Source organism: Meleagris gallopavo, chromosome 5 (assembly GCF_905368555.1).
Source record: "Meleagris gallopavo chromosome 5, MGAL_WU_HG_1.1, whole genome shotgun sequence".
In the NCBI taxonomy this organism is placed as follows: domain Eukaryota; kingdom Metazoa; phylum Chordata; class Aves; order Galliformes; family Phasianidae; genus Meleagris; species Meleagris gallopavo.
In genome coordinates this window covers 56,213,060-56,240,226 of record NC_139408.1, presented here as the reverse complement: position 1 = coordinate 56,240,226, position 27,167 = coordinate 56,213,060, and the positions used below count along the sequence as shown (strand labels likewise).

Here is a 27,167-nt window from a genome sequence, read left to right as displayed (position 1 = left end):
CTGTGTCTGTAAGGCAGGCACAGCATTTCTCCTATTACCCAGCAGCAGATATTTAAACTTAAGACATTATTTGGAAGAAATGCTAAATCTCTCCAGTTCCTTATTCAGCTCAGTTAAGGGCACTGACCCCTAACTTTCTGCTCTACTTCTGCTCCCTAGGGATTTAGGAATCATATAGGATGGCCAGTGCCCCTTTTCTTTTCCAACTGAACATTTTCTGCCCCACTTTCTTCCTCTGTGTTCTTTTTTTTTTTTTTTTTTTTAAGCAGAAAAGAGGTGACAACAACAGATGCTGGACAGCGTGGGATTTCAGGGCTGCTCTGCTCTACAATTAGTGTAGAGTGCTGTAGAAAAGAGAAGCTGCATTCATGCTCCTAGCAGCCTTCCATGGCACGTAACAGCAGGAGCAGCCTTGATGGGACATCCTCACCACAGCAGTAAATTTGCCATGAAAGACAGTCCCGCTGTTTTCCCAGTGTTCACATCTGTTCTGCATTCAGTGTCTTTCTGGCTGATAATTGCTCTCCTCTCCCCTCTGCCTCCTGCTGAGGAACTGCTGGAGCTGTCAGAGGCATTTGAGCCGAGCTCAATCACGTTCTGCATGCGATGCCTCACTTAGCACCAAAGGTGAATGAGGTTAACCGAGGGGATGTTTGCTGTCCCTGAAGGAACGAAACAGCACAGAGCAGCCCAGAGGAAACAATCCCCTGCAGTGTCACAAAACCAACCGTGCAGATTTACTATATCTATGCAAGTGTATCAAAATCATCTCCTTCACTTTATGAAGGAAAAGACACAGAACCCAGACAGACCATGGCGAGGCTGACAGAAGACACTGCATTCAAATACTGCAGCAGACACCTGCCATCCCCACAAGGCTGTGCAGCCTCAGTATCACCCAAACGAACAGCAGATATAGAAGCTTCAAGGGGTAACAGCAACCAAGTTTGCTTAACTTTTCAATATTAAGTTGGAAAACAGAAATGTGTTGTCTAGAGATGTGGTGGGTGCTTCTGTCCCTGAAGACTTTCAAGGCGAGGCTGGATCAGGCCATGGGTAACCTGATGGAGCTGTGGTGTCCCTGCTTGTTGCAGGGGAGCTGGACTAGATGGTCCTCAGAGGTCCCTTCCAACTCTAAGGATTCTATGATTCTAAGAGATCTCCTTAGCAACCTCATCTCAGGCAAGCCATCTGTTGACAGATCTGGAAGAGAGAACACAACCTGTACATGACATTCAAGCAGATTTGTACTACTGTACAGAGGTTCTCCATTTTGTTCCCGATTCCTTCTCTAGCTTTCACTTTAATAAGCACTCAACTGACCTTTCCATATAACTATTACAAGCCAATGACCTTTCCTGAATGGGAGCAGCTGCCCTTCATGTCTATGTATCTTTCTGCAAAGCTTTTTAGTCAGCTTTTGATTTTATCGTTTTGATAACCTAGAATTATCAGTAAGCTATGCCTACATTTTCTAGTTAAGCACTCTCAGTGAACCAGACAATACCACAGGGCTGCCCAGGTCACCTCCTCCCAGTGTGAGAGCTTTTTATTCCCATCTTTTCTTTCTTCTTCTCTTTAATCAGCTGTTCTCGAGAGCCATTTCTGTTCCACAGCAGCTCAGCCATCTTTCTCAGAGCTGTTGGCAACAAATTCTGTTGTAACGTACTCAGGTGACCAGGAAGCAATTCAAAAGCCAGCTGTGCTGAAGCTGCTGTGCATTACTTCCATCACAGCTGTTAAATTCACCAGGGACTGTGTGCACCTGAGGAAGAAGGGGTTTACTTCTATCATATTTAAACTGTGGTCCATTAATCCTGTTTTTCAGCACTGGCAGAAGTGATGACACGTTAACTACTGACACTGAATCACCAAAATTATTTTCAGCAGCTTTTTCAACAAGGTAAGAAAAGGAAAAAAAAAATTCTGAAGAGCCATTCTGTCCTCCTTCCTGCTGCTGCCCTTCAAAATGGATGGAAAGAGGAATTCTTACCCTGAGAAGAGCCAGCGAGGAAGCACAGTGGACACTAAACACCACAATACAAGTTCAAAGCAAATTCCAGGTTGCTGGGAGGAGGAAGGTCGTGCCTAATACTGACTTCCCCCTCTCAGATAGATCCATGCTCTGTGCTACTTTGCAATTAAAACAGGGAAACAGAACATCTTAATTAAACATTTTATTTATACCAATACAAGCACCATGCTTAGCAAAAAAGATTTGGTTTAAAGTGAACATGCAATGTGAACTAGCAGAGACTAAACAGCATATGGAAGTTGTACTGGTTACGGGTATGTTCATGGAACTGCTGAGTTCAAGACTGGCCATGAATCCCTCCCACCTTTTTGCCACCTGCAGCACTGATGCCAACCTGGACAAATCACAGTGCACGAGTCACATCAAGTCTGGATCACGGAGCAAAGGCAAAGAGCCTCAATTCTCATGTCACATCACAGCTGCACTTCTCAGTTACTAGCTGCACATAACAAAGTGTGACTTCAAAAGTTCTTTCAAGCAGTGACACGAGGAGTTGTCAGCATCCCCTGCTTTTGCATGTTTGACTCAGATCCCCTTTACTTGCTTAACATTATTTCTGGACTGTTTATTTTACAGTTAAAGATACAAAAATGGAATCTCGGTACAAATACATAAGATGCTCCTTTGGAGAAGTGGAAAGGTGTCAACATCATTATTGCCTCCTCTGAAAGCTCAAAACAGCATTCATGATTCTAGAAACACACTTGAACCATCAAATATCAGTTAAAAAATATTCGAACGTTACAAGTCCATTTTATGGGTTGCCATGCAAATTCATGCTTTAATTCAGCTTACCATCAATGAGCAGGATTACAAGAGCTGTATCCCAGCCATCTAGTCAATACTGAAAGCAAAACTGTGGCAGAAGTCTCTTTATGAAAGACCTTAAACTCTTGGCCAAAGATTTTATGGCCAACTCACAAACTCCTGAAAAATAGGAGCTCACAATGGAAAATGCTGACTCTCAGACCTTTCAGCTACAAAGCTGTGTTATTTAATTTATCTTGTTTGAACCATCTTTAGAGATCTGAAAATACAAGACAAGCACGTGGTGACAGGTAACAGCAAATCATAGTCAGAATATACTGGCCTTCTGAACACAGACACACCAGCCTCCCTCTGATCTTAAAGGGGGAGGATTAGGGAATATACATAGATAAGGTGGGAAAAATAGGAAAACAAGCATTTGTGCAGAACAGATTTGGATATAATCAATGTCTTTGTTTAACCAAGTATTAGCATTACCTATATCTCAAGGGCCTAGGACAGCACATGGCAGATAATTGTGCCAAAACACTGCACTGGGAACAAGAAAACAACAAGCCTAGAATGGCAAACATCCTCTGTGTATTCTTCCTTCGAGCACCTGCAGCTGCTTCCCCATTGCCACAGCTCAAAGCAGGGAAGGAGCTACAGCTGTGGAGCAAGGCTGTTACAAGACTAATACTGGCAGGCTGAGCAGCATCAATATCTCCTTCCACAAGAACGTGGGCTTTAACACTCTAGTTTGCTTTCTGCAAGACTCGAAGGGCAGCATCTAAGGCAGAAATCCTTAAGTGGAAGAAGCAAGAACACTCAAAGTGAACAGTAAAGAACTCCAAATGAAGAGTTCCACTACACAGACATAATCTCAAGTAGCAGAGGTTGTTCAGCAGAAGGCAGAGCGATGCACAACCTGCTTCACTCATCTGCCTGCAGCAGCTCCTTCCTTCTCCTCCAGAGTGTCTCCCTTTACAGTTATTTTTGTTGAGACATGTGCAAGCAGCAGCTGGATGTTGGCAGCCCAGCAGTGTACAAAATACAGTAATAAAAGCTATTAATCCAGTTTTCCCAATAAAAAAAAATATCAAGTTGAATATTTCAAGCGGCAAATTTTCTTCAGCCACACTGCACTTTAGCAGGCCTTACCTCTAGCACAACACCAAGGAAACAAGACTTCTGCTGCCTCAACACTGATGCCATCATTGACATCATTTTTCTAAAGTTAAGTCTTACTTACACAACTGATGGTAGTATAGAACGATCAAGCAGTTTCATAGTCAACATCTTTTTTGTCCAGGGAAATGAAATTGGTTTTCCAGTTCACCAGAGAAATTGTATTTTCATTACAAGCATTTCCTTTCAGAACTGAAAGATCAATTTAATTGAATCATTCTAACGTATTTTGAAGAGCTCCTCTCAAGTCAGATCCATATACAAAGAAATGAGCAGTAACATCAAACTAAGAAGAAATCTATCAACACTGAGGACCTCTGCAAATCAATTCCTTGTGATCTTTACGGAATTAGTGTTAAAACACTAACAATATATGCCTACAAACAAACAAAAAAATAAAACAGACCTTCATTTGGCAAAGGTTTCACAGCATGAAATACTGGCCTTCAAATTTAACAACTCGTTCCTCCTCACCAAGCAGAGTTGTTAGGGCAGCTGTGTTTTAAGGTACATTATCAACAGGAAGCTGCTCTTCCACACTTACTCAGCAGCACAACAAACACTCACGAGTAAGATAGTGAGATGCTGTCACATGAGCACTCCTCCTGCCACTGCATTGGCTGAACACGATGTCCCATAGCAGACAGCTATTCTACTCAATATAAAATGGCTCTGTAAAAAGGTCATTTATAAAAGTTACATACTATTTTCACATTAGAATCTTTACTGTTTCAAAGAGATGAACCGTAAGTAAATGAAAAAAAATCAAATCCCGTATGCAAAAGCTTTCATCTGGAATGTAATTCTGACTAACAAGCAGTTAAGAAAATTAGAGACTGTCATTAAAATACTGAAAAAGCTACGTGTGGCCAACTTGTATAACAAAAGATATAAATCACTCAGTACCATGAAAAGCTTTAACTCCTGGACTCCTAGGAATAGAGCAGATGACTGGAATTGCTAAGAAAAGGAGGTTAGCTTCTGTTTTATAGATGTCATCTGCAGCACTAGGCACAAGGAAGAACGTTACTTGGATTCTTTAACAAAGGTTTTTACCAAATTTGTATTAAGTGGCAGTGTAAAATTCTCAAGTCATTTTAAAGCTAACAAATTAAAGGCACACAGTATTCACAGGTGTTCGTGTAAGAGGAAAGGAGCAAAGAGGTAAACTTCTTAACAGTGTAGTAAGTTAGAAATGCAAGACATCTGGTGTGAGAGGAACCAGAGTCATAATTCAGCCCTTAGTGATCTTCTAGTCCCTGTAAGACTGCATCAGCATGAGAATTGGACAGTCAAAGCTTTGCCCTGAAATTTAGTACGACTGCCTCAGTCAGCTGAGGAATTACTGGAATGACAAGAATTAGTTCCAAGAATTTGAGGAAGTTCACATGGACATAACACAGAGGGATAAATGGGTCGATCTGCTGTACAAGGATTCTGTCTGTTGAACACTGAATGTTCCTAGGGAATAGTTTTCAAAGTTGAGAGGACATCATAAATTCTGACAACAATGACAGTACACAGTTTTTGCATATAAATGGCTAGTACACGTCGTAAGGTTGCATTTGTAGCTCAGAAAGTTAGCATCAGCTTCCAGATTATGCCTGTATATAGTTATAAATTCAGAACTGAACTATTTTAGTTGTAGAAATATTAGTCACAAGAGTGCAAAAGGATTCCCTGCAGAGGAGTATTCCCTTTTAACAGGTACACGTAAGGAAACATCTGCAAAGATTTGTTACTTCAAGGAGACAGACCTGCTATTCTTTGCACAAACTTTGCACAAGAGACATACTGCAGGAAACAGATGCAAATACAGTGCATTCTTAGCTGTAAGAATTCATGTCTGGTTCCAGTATGATCAGGATGGGACATAAATACTCATTACAGAGGTTTTCTTAATGGAAGAAGCCCAGTTTCTCACGCAGCCATTCTTCGGTTAGATCTTCTGTATTTCTTATTTCAAATACCTAAATAAAAATCACATTGCATAAGTATTTGTGCTGCTGGTACTTGGAAGAGGTAAGGATACAATGCAAGCAATACCTTTCCACATCAGTTGTCCAAGCTGTAAAAAAAACCAGTAACCAAGAGTTCTCTTTTGTTTTCTTGAATGCACTGATTACTATTCTGAAGTAACATCAGTGGAAGACTAAGTGACAAGGGATGTTAATAACTTGACAAGAATTCTCCAATTTCTATTTCTAGACTTCATTCTTGTTCTTAAAAAAAAAAAAGCACGTGACAACATTTACTACATTTTAAACTTGCTCTGAAATCACACCATCTCACACAGCACTCCCTAAATACCTCAGCAAGAGGACAGCAGAAATGAATTTAACCTCTAGGCTGAATTAAGATCCAGGTTTAGGAAGCGTGCTCGTAAGCCCCAGATACAGCTGTTCTGAAGTAAAGTCACAGCATCTAATAATACTTCTGCCCTTAAAGGGGCTCAGAATACCTCAGAAGGCTCACAAAGAACCAACCTAAAGCTTCGTGCAACTCTTCAGCTCTCAACGAAGCCTTGAAACAGCAAACAAGACCATAGTAGCCAATAAACTCTTCACATCCCATATGTGCAAGTGATTTAGAATTCGAGTTTTAATACCCTTGAGAGGGTAAGCTAATTCTGTACTGTCCTTGAGATGCCAACAAGCAGGTTATCTTTTCAGAAGATTCAAGCAAGTAAAATCCACAAGCCTTCAAGAACATTCTCCTAGGCAAAGAACGAGGGGAGTATTTCACTGCAGTCTACTGTTCCTGTTCTGACAAGATGAAAATAACTGATTTAGTGCTGAAATAGCTTTATCTGTCTAACTGCACAGTTGCAGAAAGCATACTAGGGCCAGCAGAGCAAGTGGGTTTTTGGAGGACATAGAAAGCAAGCTTCTCAGTAAACCCAGTGCTTTAAAATGAGCTCCATATTAGTCCTTTCCTGAGCCATTTTAGCATTTTAATCCTCTTCATGAAACAATTCTGGTTGTTTGTCTTTTCCCCCCTCATTTTCCATCTCACACGGTTTGGACTCTGAACGCTGCCCCTCGTGTTCAGGCAATGATACTACCAATACTATTTTTTTTTTTCCTTGTAAAAGATGTAGGATGAGGGGAACAAAAAATCTAGCATTCTAAATAGAATTCTAAAGCATTCGTTTAGCTTACCAGGAGCCAAGCTAACATAGAAGCCAGTGAGAAAAATAAGAGGATTTAAGCTCACATGCAGAATTTACAGCAGGAAGAAAAAGCATGAGCGAGAATGAATCAAGGCTCAATGAAGGACAAAAGCACATCTGAAGAGGGAGGAAACTTCAGCTGGAGACAGGTTACAATCAGCTTCAGAAGGAAGATAATCATGGACTTCCATATCCACTCCTAGGTAGCTAGTGGCTGGCAACCCTGCACATAGCAGGGGAGCTGAAACCAGATGATCATCGTGGGCCTTTTCAAGCCAGGCTATTTTATGATTGTGATTTCTTCTGGTCTCAGTACTGGAGAGGACAAACACAGGGAGATTTAGGATTGTTCACCACTTTGCATGGATGTCACATACTCTGAAAGGTAATTTCTGTGATCATACAAACCCCAAAACCAGTCTATACCATACCAAAACTTCAGCCTGTCCTCTTCAATACACCATCAAAGTGAAGACATCCATCCTACTGAAGGGTATTGAAGGGTATTTCAGTTACTTTTTGCAACGTTGTTCTTCCTGACCTCTAAAAGAGAAGACATCCCCCCTACCTCAAATAAACACTGCTATCTTCAGTCTTCCTAAAACAGAATCTATACACTGTAATTACAAAGTCTCATAACATCTTTTTCACACTGGGTTCAAGCAAGAACTAAACAGCAAACCACATGTGATGCAGAGGCAGTTACATCAATTAATTAATCATACCTTAGTGAGTTCAGCTGTCTGTACAAGCTTATTCTTGCTCCCAGCATACATCATCTGCTGCTCAGGCTTGCATCCTGTAGTCGTGTGGAGAGAAAAGAAAAAAAGAAAGGTGGTGCTTGGTTATTTCAGCTGCTACACATCAAAATTGTTTGTTTTTCAATTTAAATTGAAAGCTGAATTAGGCCACTTCTTAAATTCAGAGAAGTGACCAGTTCTTTACATACTTCAGCATAATGTTTATATTCTTTGTATTCTCTTTGCTCACACTTGGCACTTGAAGCAGTTGAATCAATAGTCTCAACATCCACCTGTATTTCTACTCAGAAACATCTCACACTGCAGTATCTGAACTGGGATTGCAATTCAGAATAAAACAGCCATCAAAGCAGTAATTCCTGCCACTGCAGTAGTGTGCTGGTTACATTACATACAGTTCTTTGCCACCCTGCTATTTCTGGAAGATTTCCAAATCTCTCCTTGTTCTACTCAAATCTTTATAGCATCTGCATTTGAGCTAAGATCAAACTCAAATCAAACCAAGTCAGCTGAAATGTACTGTTAGAATTATACAGTTCCCTGCACGGGTAAGTTTATGATGTGGGTTGCTGTGAAGCAAGCAGAGCAAGCTGTAAAAACTTGGGATGATCAAAGGTTACACTTTTTTTTTCCCCCTCAAATATTTTCTGTTCATTCACACTTTTACCTGCCCAGATCTGAGTTATGGAGCTTTCTATTCTCCTTTTTAGCTACAGCTGTGATGCTTCCAAATCACAACAGCTGAGAGGCAATTGTTGCTGTCCATTACATATAGGCCTGCAAGAAAATCCTCTTAGCTTCCATCCTCTCTCTTTTATGCAGTCCTGATCCTCTCACAGCCAGACACGGCCTTCTGAGAAGGACAGCAATTGCCTCTTGCCCAATGTCTGACATCCCAAAAGCAGGACATACAGAGGTGGTTCCAGCCCTCTCCTCACTCATTTCCTGAAGCCACTCTGGTTATGCTTTGAGAAGTCCCCAGGATTTGATGAGAGGCTGAAAGGAAACACATTATTGCTAAACCTACATGAACAGATGCAGAGCACTGCATGCTCCTGTCATTCAGAGGAAAATGTTGCAGAGCATGCCACTGAGATCACAGTGGGCCCAGTTAGAAAAACACACCATTTGGACAGCTATGTAGGAAACTAATATTTCTCTTCAGCCTTCAGAAACGGAAAACAAAGCATATTTGTACCTTACTACCTAAGCGTCTTAAATGTGAACCCCAAATGCAATGAAAACCTGTAGCAAGCAGGGAGATCTGGGCAGATGGAAGTGTTAACAACTGTCATGAGCAGATGGTGAGGACAGAGTTAATATACTAGAGATTCCTCTCTTCCAAAAAAGGTCTCCAGGCAGTGCCACAGCTTTATAGTGCCCCGATTGCAGCACAGGCATAAATAAATTCAGCCTTGCATATCAGAACCAATATTTGAGCATCAAGCACTTTTCTTCTCCTCTACTGCAAAGAACATTCCCAGATTTACAGCACATGGTAGCTGCCATTCACAGGGTTAACTCACCCACAGGGCTGGAGAAGATAAAGCACAACGGATAAGAAACTCTTCCATCTTCATGCTGATACTTGTAACTGTACACAATAAATGTTTTTTCTGAGGTTAAAGAAACTGAGAAACAGATTATTTTGTGAGGATAATCATCAATTATCAGAGCTTGATGCAGACACAAAGAAGTCACACATTCTAGGAGATGACTCAAATTTGTAGTCTGTCTTTTACTTTCATTTCCATATTTGACTTTCAGAACTGACCCTGCCTGTTTTTATCAACCTCTACAGCAGCCAGAGAGTGAAGGTTGCTTCTTTACAGCTGTTTAACATCAGACAGCTAAAAAACACCCCTTTCATTGCAAAGATTCCTCCTCCACTTTTGTAAAAAGACTTCTCACACCCATGGCTATCTTGCTGCTGGCCACATCCCTTCAGATGAGCACTTCATTGCTTCAGGTGCTCTCAGGAATTTGAACTCCTGCTTTATAGCCTCCTACTGCACTACAGTCATGAAAGTAAAGTTTCAGAATGGCACCTGGAACGTTGCCAGCCAGCTCTGAAGGATACTGAAAACAGATATTTTCATCAGCTGTAGCTTAAATACCCCTCTTGTTTTGTTTAGTTAGAAAAAAATTTACTTCCCTCTGCCAACTCACTTCCTTTCTTTTTTTCCCCCCCTTCCCTCTTTCAGTACAGGGATTCTCCCCTACATCCCAGGCCTGAAGTGCTCCCAGCAGCAGTACCTGCAGCAAAACAGCAAGGGGCACACGCTAGGAAAGCACCAAAATGGATCCAAAGTTACACGGGCAGCTTTCTGTATGTGCAAGTAGCAACATGCAAAACTGGTGCATTTTACTTGCTTCATGAGTAACAGCACTTCCCTAAATGTTACAGAGCACAGCTTAAAAGGAAATAAAGCCTTGGGAAAGGCCTAACTGTAGCAGTTGCTGTTTTAAGTCTTTAAGAACTGGGACAATCATTCGGTGCATCACGAGAACTGATCCTTAAGATGCCTCACAAATCAAGTACTACTGAAGTCTCATTACAGGCAAGCATTAGCCTAAAAAGGTGAAGTTCAACTTTAAACATTTGAACAGCTTCCAGGAGTGACTAAGACAAATGCCAGCAGCACAAGAAGGATATCGAGGTTGTCTCTCAGGCAGCTCATCTTTTAGCTCATCCGGAGAAATACCCTGGTAACATTAAACACAAGCAGTATTTGAACAAATGAACTTGCACTTGAAGGTATACTATGAAGGCTAAAGCAGAATAGCGGGGTGGTAAAACATCTGCAAGTTAGATACACATCTTTAGTTTAACTGATAACTATCTCTAACACCAATTACTAGAACAGCTTAAGAAAGCTCGTCTGCTAATAGATTTCTGCAACTAAACATTAAGTAAACATTAATGTGAATAATCATCCCTAGTTTAGGCATAATGGACTTTGAAAACATTCTGGCTCTAGTTGGATAAGCTGGCAGCTACAGCACTTTTGTAACTCCAGCACTAAACAGAAGTAAACAAGCACATCCAAGTAAGTATCTGTTAAAAACCAGCTACATAAAAGGTGCTCCTTGAGAAATTGCTCCTTGAGCAAGCAAAGAGCCCCCATTCCACTCAAACACTACATTAGCTGCTACATTCCAGGGTATAAGAGCTACAAGTAATGCTCAAATCCCTTGGAAGGATTTAATTTTGCCCTGTGTACCATTAAGAAATACTACCAGGTGGTTTACTGTGACATCTATCAAATTTAGGAGCTGCAAAGGACTAGCAAGCCTAGCTTCTAACTGACAGCAGATGAGTTCAGAGATCCATATGCAGATCTATGTGGAAATGCTGCAGAGAACTCTTTGAGAAGCCAGCAGGTGCCAAAGATGCCTTTTACATACAGAGTTGCATCATCACAGCTTTGAATTAACTTATTTTTTGCGCAATTAATTTGTTGCCTCAATTGCTTCTGCACAGTTCCACTATTAATAGCACTGTGCTTTACATGCAGAGTGTCCATGCATTCAGATCAGCTCATGACCCAAATTAGATTAAGAGTTTGATAACAATTTGAAACTAAGGCAGTACCTTAGAGACAACAATACATTGCAGGCTGAAGATACTCTTATTTACAATGCATTTAACAAACCTCATGCTCCTCATCCAGTACCACCAACTGCTTATCCTTGTCGATTTTCACTACAAATCAAAATAAAACACAGATCAGCTTTCAACTGATTTACACAACGTATGCATAAAGCTTTTTAACAGCCCCTCACAAGTACATTTCTCATCCCTCCATTCTTTCTTCAGACCCTGCCCCACGGTTTCACAAAATCCCTGAAGTCAGAAGTTATACAAAGGCTGTTCACAGCAACATGTCTTTTGCAGATTTCAAAGACAAGGGACAAAATATCATGCTTAAAAGCTACATAATTTACAAACTTGAAGTGATCGTGCCATAAATTGTTTTTGCTATCATTTTAAAATCAGCCATGAACTCTGAGCCACAACTAACCACAAAAAGCTCTACCAAGGGCAGATGAAGTCAGGCCTCATGTCATTAAAACTGCATTTCTCTACTGTTAGCAGTAGAGAGGCAGAACAGGAGGTACTCTAGTTCATGGCAGACGCGGACTCCTGGCTCACACCTACCTGTTACAGCAACAAAACTACATGGGGAGAAAGAAAGGATCCCACAGGACTGTAGGATCTTCACCAATCACGTTTTAAACTTACTTATAATGGCAGCATTGTTGGTTTCTTTACGGAACCGGAATTTTCGCAGCTTCTCCACCAGGTCTTCAGCAACATCACAAACCACCAGAGATTCACTCTGTGGAGGGAATTGCAGAGGTGAAAGACAGTTGAAAGAAATCTTTTTAATATGAGAAATACCCCCACATCATGGATATATGCTCTTAAACTCTTAGGAAGTGGAACTGAAGTCATTTGTCAGAAGTTTCAAAGTATACACATAAACTAGGAAATAAGGGAGCCTATAAACTCTTTGAAAGGGCAGATAACAGCAGGACAAGGGGAAATGGTTTGAAGTTGAAGAAGGGAAGATTTAGGTTGGATGTGAGGGTGAAGTTGTTTGCTGTGAGAGTGGTGAGGTGCTTGAACAGCTGCCCAGACAGGCTGTGGATGCCCCGTCCATCCCTGGAGGTGTTCAAGGCCAGGTTGGATGGGGCCCTGGGCAGCCTGGGCTGCTCTGAAATGTGGAGGTTGGTGGCCCTGCCTGTGGTGGGGGGTTGGAGCTTCGTGATCCTTGAGGTCCCTTCCAACCCAGGCCATTCTGTGATTCTGTGAAAGCAGGTTTTAAGAACGAAAACACACCTATCTGTTCTTCCATCCCTCCTGAAAGCCAACATTTAACTATAAACACGTTATGTTACATCCTTGATGCAAGACTATTCTCCTTCATTGCTATCAAGGATTTATTTTCCCACAACACAGCCCTTAAAAGGAAAGAGGCGTTCCTTCAAGACTTGACAAGCCAACTATATGGAACTAACACACAGCAGCACAAACAAAATAATCAAAGCACTTAAATAAACGGGAGCAACATTTGTGAAGCCTGAGCTTTCCGAAGCAGCACCCAGCTGCCCTATGAGTCACCACGCCGACGATGGGGAAGGAAGCAGTGGTGTCACCAGCAGGTTGCTGCCCTGACACAATCTTCGCACCGCTTCCTGAGCCTCCCCAGCACACCTCGCACAGCCACTAGCTCCAGCTCACCCGTTACCCGACAATTCCTAAGGCTTTCTGCCTCAACGGCTGCATTTCCAAGCTTCGTAAAAAAAAAAAAAAAAAAGTAAAAATAATAAATAAATAAATATCGCAGGCTCTGCTGTCACAGGGCTCCTCCAGCTGCAAGCACTGCGTGCGCACCGCCCTCCCCCGTGCTTATTTCTCCTCAGCTTCTAAGCTTCCCCTCAGCTCCCCCGCCCCACAGCCGCCACGAGCCCCGCTCTCTCCTCAGCAGCGGCACCTCAACGCCCTTCTCAGAAGGAAGCGTTTCCCCAACTCCCGACTGGGGCTGAACCCAAATCCACTGGGATGAGGTGTGCTTACACAAACCCCACTCCCCCACAGAGCTCCGTTCCGACCCGTACCGCCCATCCCCCCCTCAGGCGGCGCGAGCTCCTCTCACCATCTTGAGCGCGCGCGCCAACAACACAACCGTCCGCTCCGCCGCCCCGCCGCCTCCTCACTGAGCCGCCCTCCCTACTGCTCCTGCGCCAAGAAGACCCCGCCTCCCTTTCCCCCTCCCCTCTCCTCTTTTTCAGCCAATCAGCCTCGTCGCCACGTCTGGGCGGGAACTGGCAGACGCCTACGGGAAGCGAGGAGGTTCAAGGCCCGCGGGGAGAGAGAAGGAAAGCCAAAGGGCAAAGGCGCGTGCCGTGCGGCCACGTGACCCCCCCCTCGCGCCGCGCCCCGTTGCCATGACGCCGAGGCCCCGCCCGCCGCGCGGTTTCATGGCAACGAGGCGTTCCTTCAGGAGAGGGCACTAAGTTGAGGGCAACGGCTTCAATATACCGTTGCGCATGCACCTGGTTTCTGCGCATGCGTCCTGCGCAGCAGCTGGCCGGTAGCCAGTGTGGTGGGGCGGGCGGCTGGGCTCGGGTGTCTGCCGGCCGGCCCTATGGCCACTGTGTTTCTCGTCACGCTCTACGAGTACTCGCCGCTTTTCTACATCACGGTGGTGTTCGTTTGTTTCCTCGTCACCAGCGGCCTGGTGCTGGGCTGGTGAGTGCGGCGGGGACTGGTGCTGCCTGTGAGGCCGGTGTGGGGCGGTGGGTCTGGGCTAAGGTAATGGGGAGGGGGGGACTGCTGCCCTGTGGGAACGGAGCTGTGGGCTGAGGGCTGGGGTGGTGGGAGAGGCTGTGTGGGATGTGGGTGGGTTTGGGGATGAGGAGGGCTGGAACCTGCTGCAGTGGGGAAGGGCTGCTCTGTGTGGGGGAATCACAGAACGGCCTGGGTTGCAAAGGAGCACGATGCTCATCCAGTCCCAACCCCTGCTGTGTGCAGGTCACCAACCAGCAGCCCAGGCTGCCCAGAGCCACATCCAGCCTGGCCTCGAATGCCTGCAGGGATGGGGCATCCACAGCCTCCTTGGGCAACCTGTTCCAGTGCCTCACCACCCTCTGGCTGAAAAACTTCCTCCTCATATCCAACCTAAACCTCCCCTGTCTCACTTTAAAACCATTCCCCCTTCTCCTATCTCTGTTTATTTTTTCTATTTTCCTATTTTTGTCTGTATTCCCTGTACCGATGCTGCAGCTGGTCTCCTTTCTGCAGTTTAATCGCAAGATCTTGAAGCTTAAGGCTCCATGAGCTTGTCTGTATGGGCTGCAGAGGCAGATGTGGAGAGTGAGCCAGCCACCCCAGCCTGCTCTTTGTGTGTGAGTGCTGCTGGGAGACCTGCTGCTGAGCCAGGGCCACTGCGGAGCAGCACTTACGCCTTATGAACAAGCAGGGGGCTTGAATTTCTAGAGCTGGTAGAGCCTTGAGCTCTCAGCATGCCTGGACAGTATCAGAGAGTTGTATTGGCAGCCCCCATGCTTTAGCAGCTGCCCACATTGTCTTTTGTCCAGCTTCTGATGTGACCATCAGGCAATGTTCTCATATGTTGAATCCTCAATCCATCAGACTCGAGCCAGTGTGTCAGCTTCATCATTTCACAGAATCACAGAATGGCCCAGGTAGGAAGGGACCTCAAGGATCACGAAACTCCAACCCCCCACCACAGGCAGGGCCACCAACTTCCATATTTCAGAGCAGCCCAGGCTGCCCAGTTCCCCATCCAACCTGGCCTTGAACACCTCCAGGGATGGACGGGGCATCCACAGCCTCTCTGGGCAGCTGTTCCAGCACCTCACCACTCTCATAGCAAAGAACTTAAATACAGATGCATGCCAAGCTGAGAGCATCGATTGGCAATCAGAATGTGAATACATGACATTTGTGTGGTTTCTGGAGGAAACTGCATTTCATCCTCTTGGCTCAGCATTAATATCTGTAGTGCTGTGCTTCAGTGTATTCCTTTCTTTGTCTCATTAAAATATAGGTGTTTTAGCTGTTGCTCTTTGTTCTTTTGGCAGCTTATAAATGCTCTGCCAGACTTTTCCTTTAGTGCACAGTCTTGTTCTTGTTTACATTGCTTCATTAGCTGCTACTGCCTCGTCGAGATGTCGTCGATTGCTTTCAGCCTGATTTAAGTTATCTTTTGATCTTTCAGATATACTGTGGAAAGATTTTATTCTTGTTTTGCATTGCCTCCCCTAGATCTGGCTAGGTGGAAGTGAAGGCAAGGTTGGTCCTGCTGGATGAAGCTCCACATCGTTACTTACTTCAGGAAAGGTGGTAGAAATCTTTTGTCACAATTCTCTCTGTCCCACTGCACACTGACAGTGCTATATTACCATTCACTAAATTACCCTTTTTCACTTCATCTGTCAATCAAGATACTAAATCATGTTTCAAATAAATCTCCTGTATATAAATGCAAAAACAGTGTTTCTTTACCAAGTTACTCATTATTTTAGTTATTCTTATCCCCAGGTTGTATTTCCTGTGACATGCTTTTGCGTAGATAATTGAGAGAGCAGGGATGTATATTTCTGATGGACTACATCTTCTGAAAACCTTGTATTCTATAGACATGGGTTATTTGATGACTGTGTACCTTTTTCGCATCTCAGTGATAGACCTGGCTTCTCTAAATGTTAAACTCAATCTATGTTGAACTCATCTATTAACTGAACATATGTGAACTTAACTTCCACATATAGCTTTTGTAGATTGGTTTGCATCTGGTGAAGTTGAAAATCTCTTTCTAAAGATCTTCAGTCTTAATGAAAGCATGTTCAGCACTGAAGAATCCAAGAACCTCCAAGCAAGTTCAGTGTGTTTGCAGCTACAGTTCTACTTTTTGAACCTCCTAACTCATGAAAGCAATCTGCTACACAGGATACTATAAGTTCATATGGTATCATATGAATACATGCTATCTGATGGATGCCATAGTGACATTTTATTTACCCCATCATTTTCAGCATCGCAGAATCACAGAATGGCCCGGGTTGGAAGGGACCTCAAGGATCACGGAGCTCCAACCCCCCACCACAGGCAGGGCCACCAACCTCCACATTTCAGAGCAGCCCAGGCTGCCCAGGGCCCCATCCAACCTGGCCTTGAACACCTCCAGGGATGGACGGGGCATCCACAGCCTCTCTGGGCAGCTGTTCCAGCACCTCCCCACTCTCATGGAAAAGAACTTCCCCCTCACATCCAACTGAAATCTGCCCTCCCTCAACTTCAAACCATTTCCCCTTGTCCTGCTGTTATCTACCCTTTCAAGAGTTGACTCCCCTTCTGTTTTATAGGTTCCCTTTAGGTACTGAAATGCTGCAATGAGGTCACCCCCCTGCCTTTTCTCCAGCATCAATCAATCATTCAGGATCAATCAATCATCAACCTGTTTATAAACATACACATGATGGTGGCAGCTAGCCTGAAAAACACCAACTGCTTAGGAATACTGATGTTTTAATTTGCAAAACCATGCCTTGATTTGAAGAGCATCATTTTTTTACAGGCAGTGGCCCTACTTAGAGAACAGGTTACTGAACAGGAAGCTTGCTGGAAGAGCCAGCTCGTTAGATGGGCACAGAGACAAAAGTGGAGTTTAGGTTGGCTGCATACAGCCCTGTGAGTTGCCTCCTAACTGGAGATGAATGCTTGTAGCAGGGGGAGCTGTGAGCTCAGCATCTCTTCCATGTCCACACCGCCCACTGAAGAAATCAACTTGAACAAAACCATTGGAACTACCTGCCTTTTCTAAACTAGTATGGTTCTAAAGAAATTAATTGTCCCATATACCAGCTGTCAACCTGGGCTGGTGGAAAGTTAAATCATAAAAGCTTTTTTCATCCTTTGTATGCTGAACGCTGCCTTAAAATTGACAGAAGTGCTGTATCTTACTGTTGAGCAAAGAGGGCCCTTTGCCTTCAGCTGCTGCTAAAACCATACTGGAGCCTTTTTTTTCTTTTTTTTCTTTTTTTTCATGGTGATTATCCTGTTGCTTTCAACCAGAGGATTTGGAAGTTTCCAAAGAACAGGGTTCTTACTTTGGAATCAGCCAGATGGTATAAAACAGGAGGCATCTTTATGTGTGGCTGGAGAGATTAGCTCCACTGAGTCTTAGATGCTGAATAAGTGAAGCAGCTGCTGCACGTGGTTTCTTTATGAGTAAGATGTTAAGCTGGCATAATTCATTACAGCCCCTGCAAAGTAGGCACGGCTGTGTTTAGTTGCACTGGGTAAGAGATCTGATGTTCCACGTGCACAAACTAAGCATGGCTGAGCACCCTATGTTATATCAGCAAAGAAGTCAATGCTTCCACCAGCCTGGCAAACCAAGGGAATTTATCAAAGATGGAGTAAGAAATATAGACTCTTTTTCACCACTTTTTTCTTTTTAGATATAGCTGTGATACTGAGGAAAGCAAGGCATGAAATGCTAAAGGCAGATACACGTTGGACTGCCAGGAGCAGGCTGTTGCTATCGAGGCTGGCTTTGTGAATTTAGTTTCCTCAACTTGAAAATCATTTTTGACTGATGTTTTTCCATTAGTCTCACAAAAGGTACCTCCAACATGAATTAACAAGCACTTTGCAAGAGCTTGGTGTCAGTAAAAGCTCTGTTTTCTCTCTTTTTGGACTCCTGTGTGTCAAATAAAGATTTTGAAGCCAGGAAATAAGGAGCAGTAAAGCCACAAAATTGTCTGTTTGGCTCAGAGCTGTGTTGTACATGCAGTGATTTTCAGATGGATTATGCTGAAGTTGGTAGTGCCTTTTTCAGCTGCAGTTACTGAGACAAGATCCATCACTGTAACAGCTGCTGTTCCAGTGTACAACATGGAAATGGTTGGTGCAGGAAGAGCTGACACTTTGTGCTGTTCAAAACTTTCCAGCCAATGACTTCATAAAGCAAAATTTGAGGCCATTGAACAGACAACGATGGCAGCAGAAGGACTAAATGGTGACAATGCAGCCTGAGCTAATTAATAACTGTGTTCTCAAATAGATTAGCAAAGGACTCCCCACAGCCTCTCCGTGTCACCTTAGTAATGAGGCAGTGCTGGATTCATGCAGGTACAAAAATCCCATCAGTCTCTGAAGCGGTTTTCTGGTTGTGTATCTAAGGTGGCTTCTCTAATTATCCCTTGCTTACTGACAGTTACTGCTGTCATCTTAACACTGAATTATTTTTAGCCAAAAGAAAAAGGAAGTGTTCTGTAGAGCTTCTTTTGTAGATCTTGATCTTCTGTGGCAGTTCCCTAAGAGCCCCGGGCAATGTGAAAACCTCAGGGTTTTTAAGATGATGTCAGAAACCATCCTGAAGTATTTCTTGTCATTTTCCTTGATTTTTATTTTCGTTGATGGGATGTTTAAGTAGATGAAGCAAAGGTTCAGAAGTTGTCCAAGCTATAGCGGGGCTTGCGTGCTAGTTTCACCTTTGGAGAGGTCTTAGAGTTGCACCTGTGATTCAGTCTTGGCTGTTTCACATTTGGTTTCTGGCTCAATGCAGAGGTTGTCAGACCTCTGATTTAGACGTGGCATTTTGTTGTGATCAAGGATAAAATGCAAAATCAGGATCTTGATCTCTAAAGCCATCTCACTGGCTGCAGTTACAGCTATGCTTGCCACAGGGCTGAATGATTCACTCTCAGGTCTTCCTGCAGAGCACCCTGTCCTTAAATCTGTTCCATCTCAGTAAGCAATGGCTTTTTTGTCGTGTGATTGGATGCAGAATGTCAATGGTAAGAAAGCTTTGGTTAACCGTTTACCACTAGGGGGCATTGACCATCCTCACTAATTTCACTCTCTCTGGAAATACTGTCAAAGTATTCTCCCTCTGTTTGTTTGTTTTTAAACACTGTGCTCATCCAGTTCCAACCCCCTGCTGTGTGCAGGTCACCAACCAGCAGCCCAGGCTGCCCAGAGCCACATCCAGCCTGGCCTTGAATGCCTGCAGGGATGGGGCATCCACAGCCTCCTTGGGCAACCTGTTCCAGTGCCTCACCACCTTCTGGCTGAAAAACTTCCTCCTAATATCCAACCTAAACCTTCCCTGTCTCAGTTTAAAACCATTCTCCCTTGTCCTATCACTACCCACCCTTAAAAACAGCCATTCCCCCTCTTGTTGATATGCTCTCTTATATGCATCCTAACAGATATTGTGCAGAGCCACACTGGATCCATTTATTGTGCTGCAAGTTATTTAGAGCTGAACAGAAACTCAAACATGCCAACAGCAGTGCATAACGTGCTCATTCTTCTTATTCTGTGTCTCTCAGGTTTGGACTGGGGGTTCCTGTTATTCTCAGAAACTCAGAAGAAACAGAATCCAGCACCAGAGTACTGAAGAAGCAGATGAGACAAGTGAAGAATCCTTTTGGTTTAGAAATCTCTCATCCTGACACAGCTTCGGTAACAAGTCAGTAGATTTCTAATGTGCTTAATTTTTGTTAGTTTGTGTTCCTAAATATAGTTCTTTCTATTTCTTGCTCTCACCACTTATCAGTACTTTCTCAGAAATACACTTCCATCATTACAGAAGGAATAATCATTTTGTCACCATTCAGAAATAGGCTAAAAACAGGTTCTGGGCAGCCTGGTCTGGTGCTTGGTGACCCTGCACATAGCAAGGGGTTGAAACTAGATGATCATTGTGGTCCTTTTCAACCAGGCCATTCTATGATTCTATGATTCTGTGTTTAAAGCAAAATATTTGGATATTTAAGAACAGTGTAATTCTTATTAATGAACCACTTCCTGCTATAACAGGTATTTAAGTAATTAAAAACCTTGCAGATTGCCAATTACTGTCAGTGTTTTTTGTAGACTTTGATTAGAATTTAGTATAGAATATGTACCATCTGATTCAAAATCAAATTTCTTCTCCACTGATGTTTGGAACTGCACTACTTTATAAAGAAAATATGTGTGCATGATTAAATGGAAAATGAAGTGAATTATCTGCGTGGATCAAGTAGTCCCTAAAATCCTTGAGATCACCCACACAGGAAGTAAAATTCATGTACTTCTGCATGCTTGGGAGTATGAAACAAGGCCGAGCGTTTTGCACCCAAACAGATGCAAAGCCTTCCAGTGGATGAGAAAAGGGCTGCAGCAGAACATTCTTTGTCTTCATTTCTTTAAAAAACTAAAAAAGAAAACAGAAACACAACAAAACAAACAACAAAGAAGCACACTCAGAACAAACCCCTGCAGTTAGTCATCAAATCACATGAATTTTCCAGCAGGTTTGAGCACTTGAATTTGGTGGGACTTCTCAAGAGTTGTGTTCCTGTTTGTGCTGTTAGCATTGTAGAGGTTGCAGTGCTGGATGCTTGGTTTTTAAGAAGGGAATGCAGCACACATCCTCTTTTTAGCATTCCTCTGCATGACCAAGAGGGCCTTATCCTTGTAGGCCACGGTGGGTGTTGTAGGTCAGTGATTCAATTACTGTCATTGTCTAAAGAGGGGACGGACTTTGGTCTAGAGATTATACTCTTGAGCCTTCCAGTGTGCTTGTAAAATGTTAGCACAAGTTAAAATTTACCCTTTGTAGTGCACATGCTGCTTCTCTTAGCTCAGGCAGTGTTTGTGTCTCCTCACACCCACTGCCTTCTCATCGTTGTCTTCCAGAAGCACCAAACCTAGTTTGAATTTTTAAAGATTAGATTAAAATGGTAAAGATCTGGGATGCTGACGTTGTTTTCTGCCTGTTTCCTTTTAAAACCCTGCACTTAGCAGTTCCGGAATTCCTGCACATTGGTGAGTTAATGGCATTAATGAAGTCCTTATCTTCTTTTTAAAAGAGGGTGTAACACTGACACCTGACTGTCTGGAAGACTGTGTTCTTACGTGCTACTGGGGCTGCAATGTTCAAAAACTCCATGAGGCGTTGCAAAAACATGTCTACTGCTTCAGAATAAATACTCCTCAGGCGTTAGAGGATGCTCTGTATGATGAATATCTCTACAGACAGCAATACTTGTATCCTTTCTTTAAATTGTTGTGACAAAATATGCTAATTTGCTGGCACAGGGAGAGCTGTGAACATGAGGCAGCTCTTGGTACGATGTAATTAGGAATAAATATGATGACAAATATGATGACAAATATTCTTTATGCAAACGTCACACGTCTGCTATCACTGTGACACTGATTGTTTTCCTTGACACAAATAAAGCATCAAAAAAAATGACAAGGAAGAAAAATATTGTCAGCTACCAGAAGATGCTCAAGTTGTCGACTTTGGCCCAGTGCCTCGACTTTGCTATCCTCTGATAGCACTGCTGACATTAGCTGATGAAGAAGACAGGGAAATATATGATATTGTAAGTAATACAGGAATATATTTCAGGGATATTTATCTGTGGTGGAGCTCCTGTTGCTGATATGGTCTTTCAGATTGCTGTTGGCAAAGAAAGACCTTCTTTTTTAGATCTGGCAGAGATATTTGTGCTGATTGCTGACTTGAAAGCTAAGAACATGGGCTAAATTTCATCCTGAATGCATATGTGGCCAGATCATGCCTGTGTGGTTTTGTGCTGGAATTTTCCTCTAATTTTCCACACCAGATTCATGTGATAACAGAAAAAGGTTACAGAAATTATTTGAAGAATAGCAGAACTGAAGGTGTAGAAGACTCAGTGTATTGAACAGAAGATTGAGAAGTAACTTGGTTGTGGTGTACAAGAGATAGAAAACACTCGAAAGGAAGATTTATGATCAAACAGCACAAAGTTAATGCTAGGTTCTAGTATCACTGTATAGATTTCTGTACTATGAGGTAGCATAACAGAGGAAACAACACCTTAAAGAGCTGAGACATTTCCATCTGGAATGGGTCCTACGCATGATTCAGAAAGTTGCCTCAGTGTCTGAACGAGCATTGAGCTGAGGACATGCATTGCCACTGAAACAGCATTTGGGGTGTGATGATGTAATACAGACACACTGAGAACTGCTAGGTTTTTGAACCTCATCAAAGCACGAGGGCTGTAATTCTCGTGGAGAACTGATGACTTTCAGGTTCCAAAACTAAGCCAGCACGAAGCTCTGCGAATTTTCTTGAGGCATTGTGATAAGAAAAAAACCTTTATTGCATAAAAGGATAGTAAATTCAGTTAGTATAAATACACATGCACAGGTATGTATGTATATAAGCTCTGTATGTAATTAGCCATGTAGTGGATTTGAAGTGTGAGGCTGAGACACATGCGTGAGTGTGTAAGCCCTACCTCAGTTGCATAAGCACTGAGCTTCAGGAGGAGGGCATGTGCTTGGGTGCCTTTTTGGTATGAGGCCCAATTCCAGCAGCTGAGAGCAGGCAGAGCAACTCTCTGCTCTAAGCTGGTTACAGCAGGGTGCAATGGATGACCAGGGCAGGAAGCTGAGGCTCCACAAAGAGCTATCTTGTGCCACTTCCCATTTTTACCTTGGCCAGCATTCTGTTTTCCTCTGTGCTTGAAGTCAGTATTGATGAAGACCTGATTGTCTGAGGAAGTGAGCAGGTCAGAAGTTGTAACAGCATATGTAATCTTTAAAGCCTGAGGTTCCTTCCAACCCAAACCATTCTATGACACACCATTTTATATGAATCATATCATGAAAAGGAAAGATATTAAACATACTTTTTCATTTGGTAGATTTCAATGGTGGCTGTAATTCATGTTCCTGACGAGAGCTACAGACTTTCCTGCAGAATATTATATCAGTACCTACTTCTAGCTCAAGGCCAATACCATGATCTGAAGGTAAGCCACGTACTGACACTTGTGCTAAGCTTAGTTTGTGTGGGCTTTCAGGTGCTTAAGTTAGTACATGACTTTTTATCAAGTTCCTTGCAGTAATAGTTACAATTATTTTATTAGTTGAGAAATTCCAGCCAAAGTTACTGTGCAGGAATATCTGAAAATATCCAAGATTTACTAGGGAAGTTGTTTCTAGTCTTGGAGGCCTGGGTCCTGTCCACCTGTTAAAGCACTAGTAATAAATTAACTAGCTCTTGAATGTTGCTTCTCTACAAAACAATTATTTCCTTGCTAGTCTCTCAAAGCAGCACTTTCTCCTCTTTTGCTATACAACTGGAAAAGCCTTAGAAGACTTCTTAATTTCTTTTTACCACAGTGTGTGTACAAAGATTAGTGCAGGCTGTTATCAGATGAGCCTATGTTCTCTTCATTCCTCTTCAGTTTCCCTTATCTATGTGTTTAGGACTGTCTGTGTCCCATGTCTGTTGATGATGTAGTTCTATGTCACCTTATTATCATGATAATAACAATAATGTATAATATCAACTAGCTGGAAATTGTGCCAAACCAATTCAATTGACTCACTTAGCATTCATCTGGAAATAAAGTTTTCCCAAGAGATGTTTGTCTTGGCCATCTTTTACTGACATAGTTGATCCAGGTAAACTTCCAAGTTGACTCCATTTGAGGTTTGATTTTCTGTTGCTGTTGTAAAAAATACAGCTTAAAGTAAACAGAAACAACTGTGCAGCTGCACTGTGTGATACAGTTGAGTAGTGTGTTCCCTATGGGCACCTTTGTCTGCATGGCAGTTCACTGGCTTTATTAGCAGGTCATGTCCAGAAGAATTTGTTCTTTCCATAAAACACCCTAGAAGGGAATAAAGGATTTCAACGTGAGAAAGAGCAGAATGGGTAAAGAGAAGTACTTCTGAAGGTTTGCTGAGATATATGTTTGGTGGGAGTGGGTAGAAGCATCCCTCAAGGCACAGATAATGATAAGCCAGAAACAGAAACCTGAGCTGCTCACAACCAGTGCGGTTCAGTTAAAGTTCACGCATGCACACTGATTTGATTAAGGTAAGATTTGACATCTTATCTTTACTATTTTGCCAGTGTTTTGTATTTCAGAAGCATAAAATTATATGTATATTGAAGGCCAGGGAACTGTCCTGACTCATGCAAGGAATGAGTCTGGCCCTATTTGACCCAGTGGGACCAAACAAATCTGTCCTGGTGAAAATTTACATGAAACATGTGTGTCCAGGTAGTGGGGGTAGTTTGCTGACTTGTGCTAAATGTTTGTGTATATGTGTATTTTAGCAGCTCTTCATGTCTGCAAATAGTCCTACGCCACCTTCGTGTGGTACCTCTCCAGATGAGAGAAGCACAGATAGAAGCTTGCTGGAAAAGGCTGGACTGGCTGAAGATGAACCAGAATTGCATGAAGAAAACAGTAAAGACTGCGTTGTGTGCCAGAATGGCACAGTGAACTGGGTACTCCTGCCCTGCAGGCACACGTGCCTGTGCGATGGCTGCATTAAGTATTTTCAGCAGTGTCCAATGTGTAGGCAGTTTGTTCAAGAGTCTTTCCCACTCTGCAGTAAAAAGGAGCAAGATGAAGATGAATCAACCCAGATCTTGCAAGATGTTCATCCTGGAAGAGTTTTTTAATGGAGACAAAAATAAAAGAATTGGGTTGTATGCACCAAGGTTAAATGTAGAGAACAGACTGTTTATGGGAGGATATCTAGCATTAACTTGTACAGTTTTGCTTTTCATTGCTAGGCAATTTTCAGCTTCCTTATGTGTCTTCGCTCCATACGCTCACAGGAACATTACATTTCTCTGTGCAATGTGGACAGAAGAAGTGCGTAGGATCTACTTGAAGGATGGGATTATTTTTATAGCTTCTTACTAATTTTTCATGGAGTACTACTGCAGGCTATTTTGATTACTAAATTTAGCTTTATCTACTTGCAAACAAAACTTGCAAGTGAAGTTGAAATGCACATAGCTTATTCTATATTTATTATATTTAAAATATTAGAGCTATATATCATCTTAATTCCTTAAAATTTAGAAACCTGGCACTTTACAGAGTGTGACAAATGAAGGAAAGGGTACATTCTCTGTAGTCAAACCCATATTTATTCTGTAGACAAAGGCTGTACTGTGACAGGAGCTAGAAGGAGAAGTTGTTCAGGACACTGTTTGGGGCTATTTTGAAATGATGTGCATGTGAAGGGTCTGAGCCAAAGCCCAGTGAACCAGTGGAAAGGGTTCTGTTGCTATTTGTTGCCTTGAACTAAACCTTGCTGACACTTTCAAGCCTGAGCTGCTACTACTATGTCATCTTGCAACAGATTTTCAATCTTCCGGCAAGGGCTGCAAGAACTTGTTCTCCATACAAATGTTAGTTAATTACTCCATGGAGTTACTTGAGCAGTTCTGCTGTGCTATTCTTATCCGAGTTGCCTGCTTGGGGAATTTCCAATTCTGTTTACTTGCATTGTCAGACTGGATGAAAAGTTGACCATTACTTTTCCTTTTATCAGTAGTCCCAGGACATTTGCTTACTCTAATAAAGAAAGAAGCTAAAGAACTGTTGAAAACTATTTATTTATTTTTTTCTCTCAGTAGCATTGTCAAAAGCAGTAAAAATGGCCGATGAGAAGGGAAGTTGTTGTTTTGCTTGAGAGCCAAAGACAGGTTGGGTTTCAAATCTGCTGATATAAGACACAAATGCAGACACTTGCTAGAACCTGTAAAAACAGGGAGTGCCTGCTCTGTGTCTTTCATCGTGTTCCTTTGTCCCTTTGCCCCATACCCATTTTCAGGACACATGCTCAGTCCCAGGGAGAAAAAGCTGTGTTCCAAGCATTTCAGCTGCACTCTCCTGTATCAGTGCTGCCCTGGTGCTGATTTCTGTGTCACACACCTCCAAAACAGGGAAGGCAGCTTCTCCTACTCGAGGTATTCCATCTTCATCTTTCTGTCACTCTGTTTTCTTTTGTGTTAGTTTTGCCTTGATTCTTCTAAATTCCTGGCATTCATTTTTGAGTAAAAGACTTAAGTGGTCATGAAAAGGGTTGTGCTTGCTTGTGAAGATAGATAGAGGTTGGGAATTGATGCACATGGCCACAGATTTCCAGCCAAATATCCATAGGCTTTGTGTGAGACTGTTTATCTGCTCTACCTAGAGTGACCTTCCTTGCCAGAGAACTCTGGAATAAACGGCTGGCCAAATCAGCCTGCTGTTTGCACTGTGTATCAAACAGGAGTTAAATGCATATATATTTGAGAAAGGACTGAAAAGTGCTTACGGATAACTTCCAAAGACAAATGGTTCTGTTTGGAAATCATCATGGCAATGAATGGTGTATGTGGGGCAATTTGAGAGGCTGAGAACACTAAGAGGAACGCACAGAGTGTAATAACTGAAGGAGCAATTGCTGGCTGGAGTGCTGGTGGTAGCAAGGCAGGTGAGAACACAGTGCAGATGTGGAGAAACAACAGAGTGATGCAACTTCAAAAGAACCAGAGCTGCCTGTATTGAGAGCTTATAAAGACTCTAAATACCATCTGGTGTCTTCGGCACTCAGTCTGAGCTGCGAAGGCATGAGGATTTGATAGACAAACATTCCTTGTCTTCTCTTTCACTGTAGGCAGTCTCAACCATTTGGACACACGTCTTGCTGTTAGTGAGTATGTGAACATGCAAGAAGGAGAGGGGTGAAATCAGTTTTGAAAACAAAGATCACCTTCCCTGTTTCTGTTGTCCTGAGTTTTGCTAGCTTGGTTGCTACAGACCTGATGGAGGAAGGTGGTTGCTGAGTTTAGCCCCTCTGTCTGTGTTGCTGACTGTTCTGCATGGAAGGAGAGGCGATGATGGTAGAAATAATTGCTTTTTAGACTACCTT

At 42.8% G+C, this 27,167-nt stretch overlaps 2 protein-coding genes across 3 annotated transcripts; one reads left to right on the top strand and one right to left on the bottom strand.

Moving 5' to 3' along the window:
• Positions 1-2,162: 2,162 nt before the first annotated feature.
• GMFB (glia maturation factor beta) lies at positions 2,163-13,699 on the bottom strand. The gene is made up of 7 exons (XM_010712124.4): positions 13,567-13,699; positions 12,150-12,246; positions 11,560-11,609; positions 10,560-10,609; positions 9,430-9,512; positions 7,868-7,941; positions 2,163-5,940 (listed from the first exon to the last, which is right to left on the bottom strand). The coding sequence occupies exons 1-7, from the start codon at positions 13,567-13,569 to the stop codon at positions 5,869-5,871; spliced, it is 429 nt and encodes a 142-aa protein (XP_010710426.1). The 5' UTR covers positions 13,570-13,699; the 3' UTR covers positions 2,163-5,868.
• Positions 13,700-13,956: 257 nt separating this feature from the next.
• On the top strand, positions 13,957-25,849 carry CGRRF1 (cell growth regulator with ring finger domain 1). 2 transcript variants are annotated; one of them, XM_010712123.4, is made up of 7 exons: positions 14,023-14,162; positions 15,655-15,776; positions 19,778-19,917; positions 21,305-21,482; positions 21,679-21,826; positions 23,141-23,248; positions 24,568-25,849. In XM_010712123.4, exons 3-7 carry the CDS (start codon positions 19,854-19,856, stop codon positions 24,916-24,918), a joined length of 849 nt encoding a protein of 282 aa, XP_010710425.1. In that variant the 5' UTR covers positions 14,023-14,162; positions 15,655-15,776; positions 19,778-19,853; the 3' UTR covers positions 24,919-25,849. The 2 variants fall into 2 exon arrangements, with proteins under 2 accessions (XP_010710423.1, XP_010710425.1); XM_010712121.4 differs by lacking the exon at positions 15,655-15,776 and having other exon boundaries at positions 13,957-14,162.
• The last annotated feature ends 1,318 nt before the right edge of the window (positions 25,850-27,167 follow it).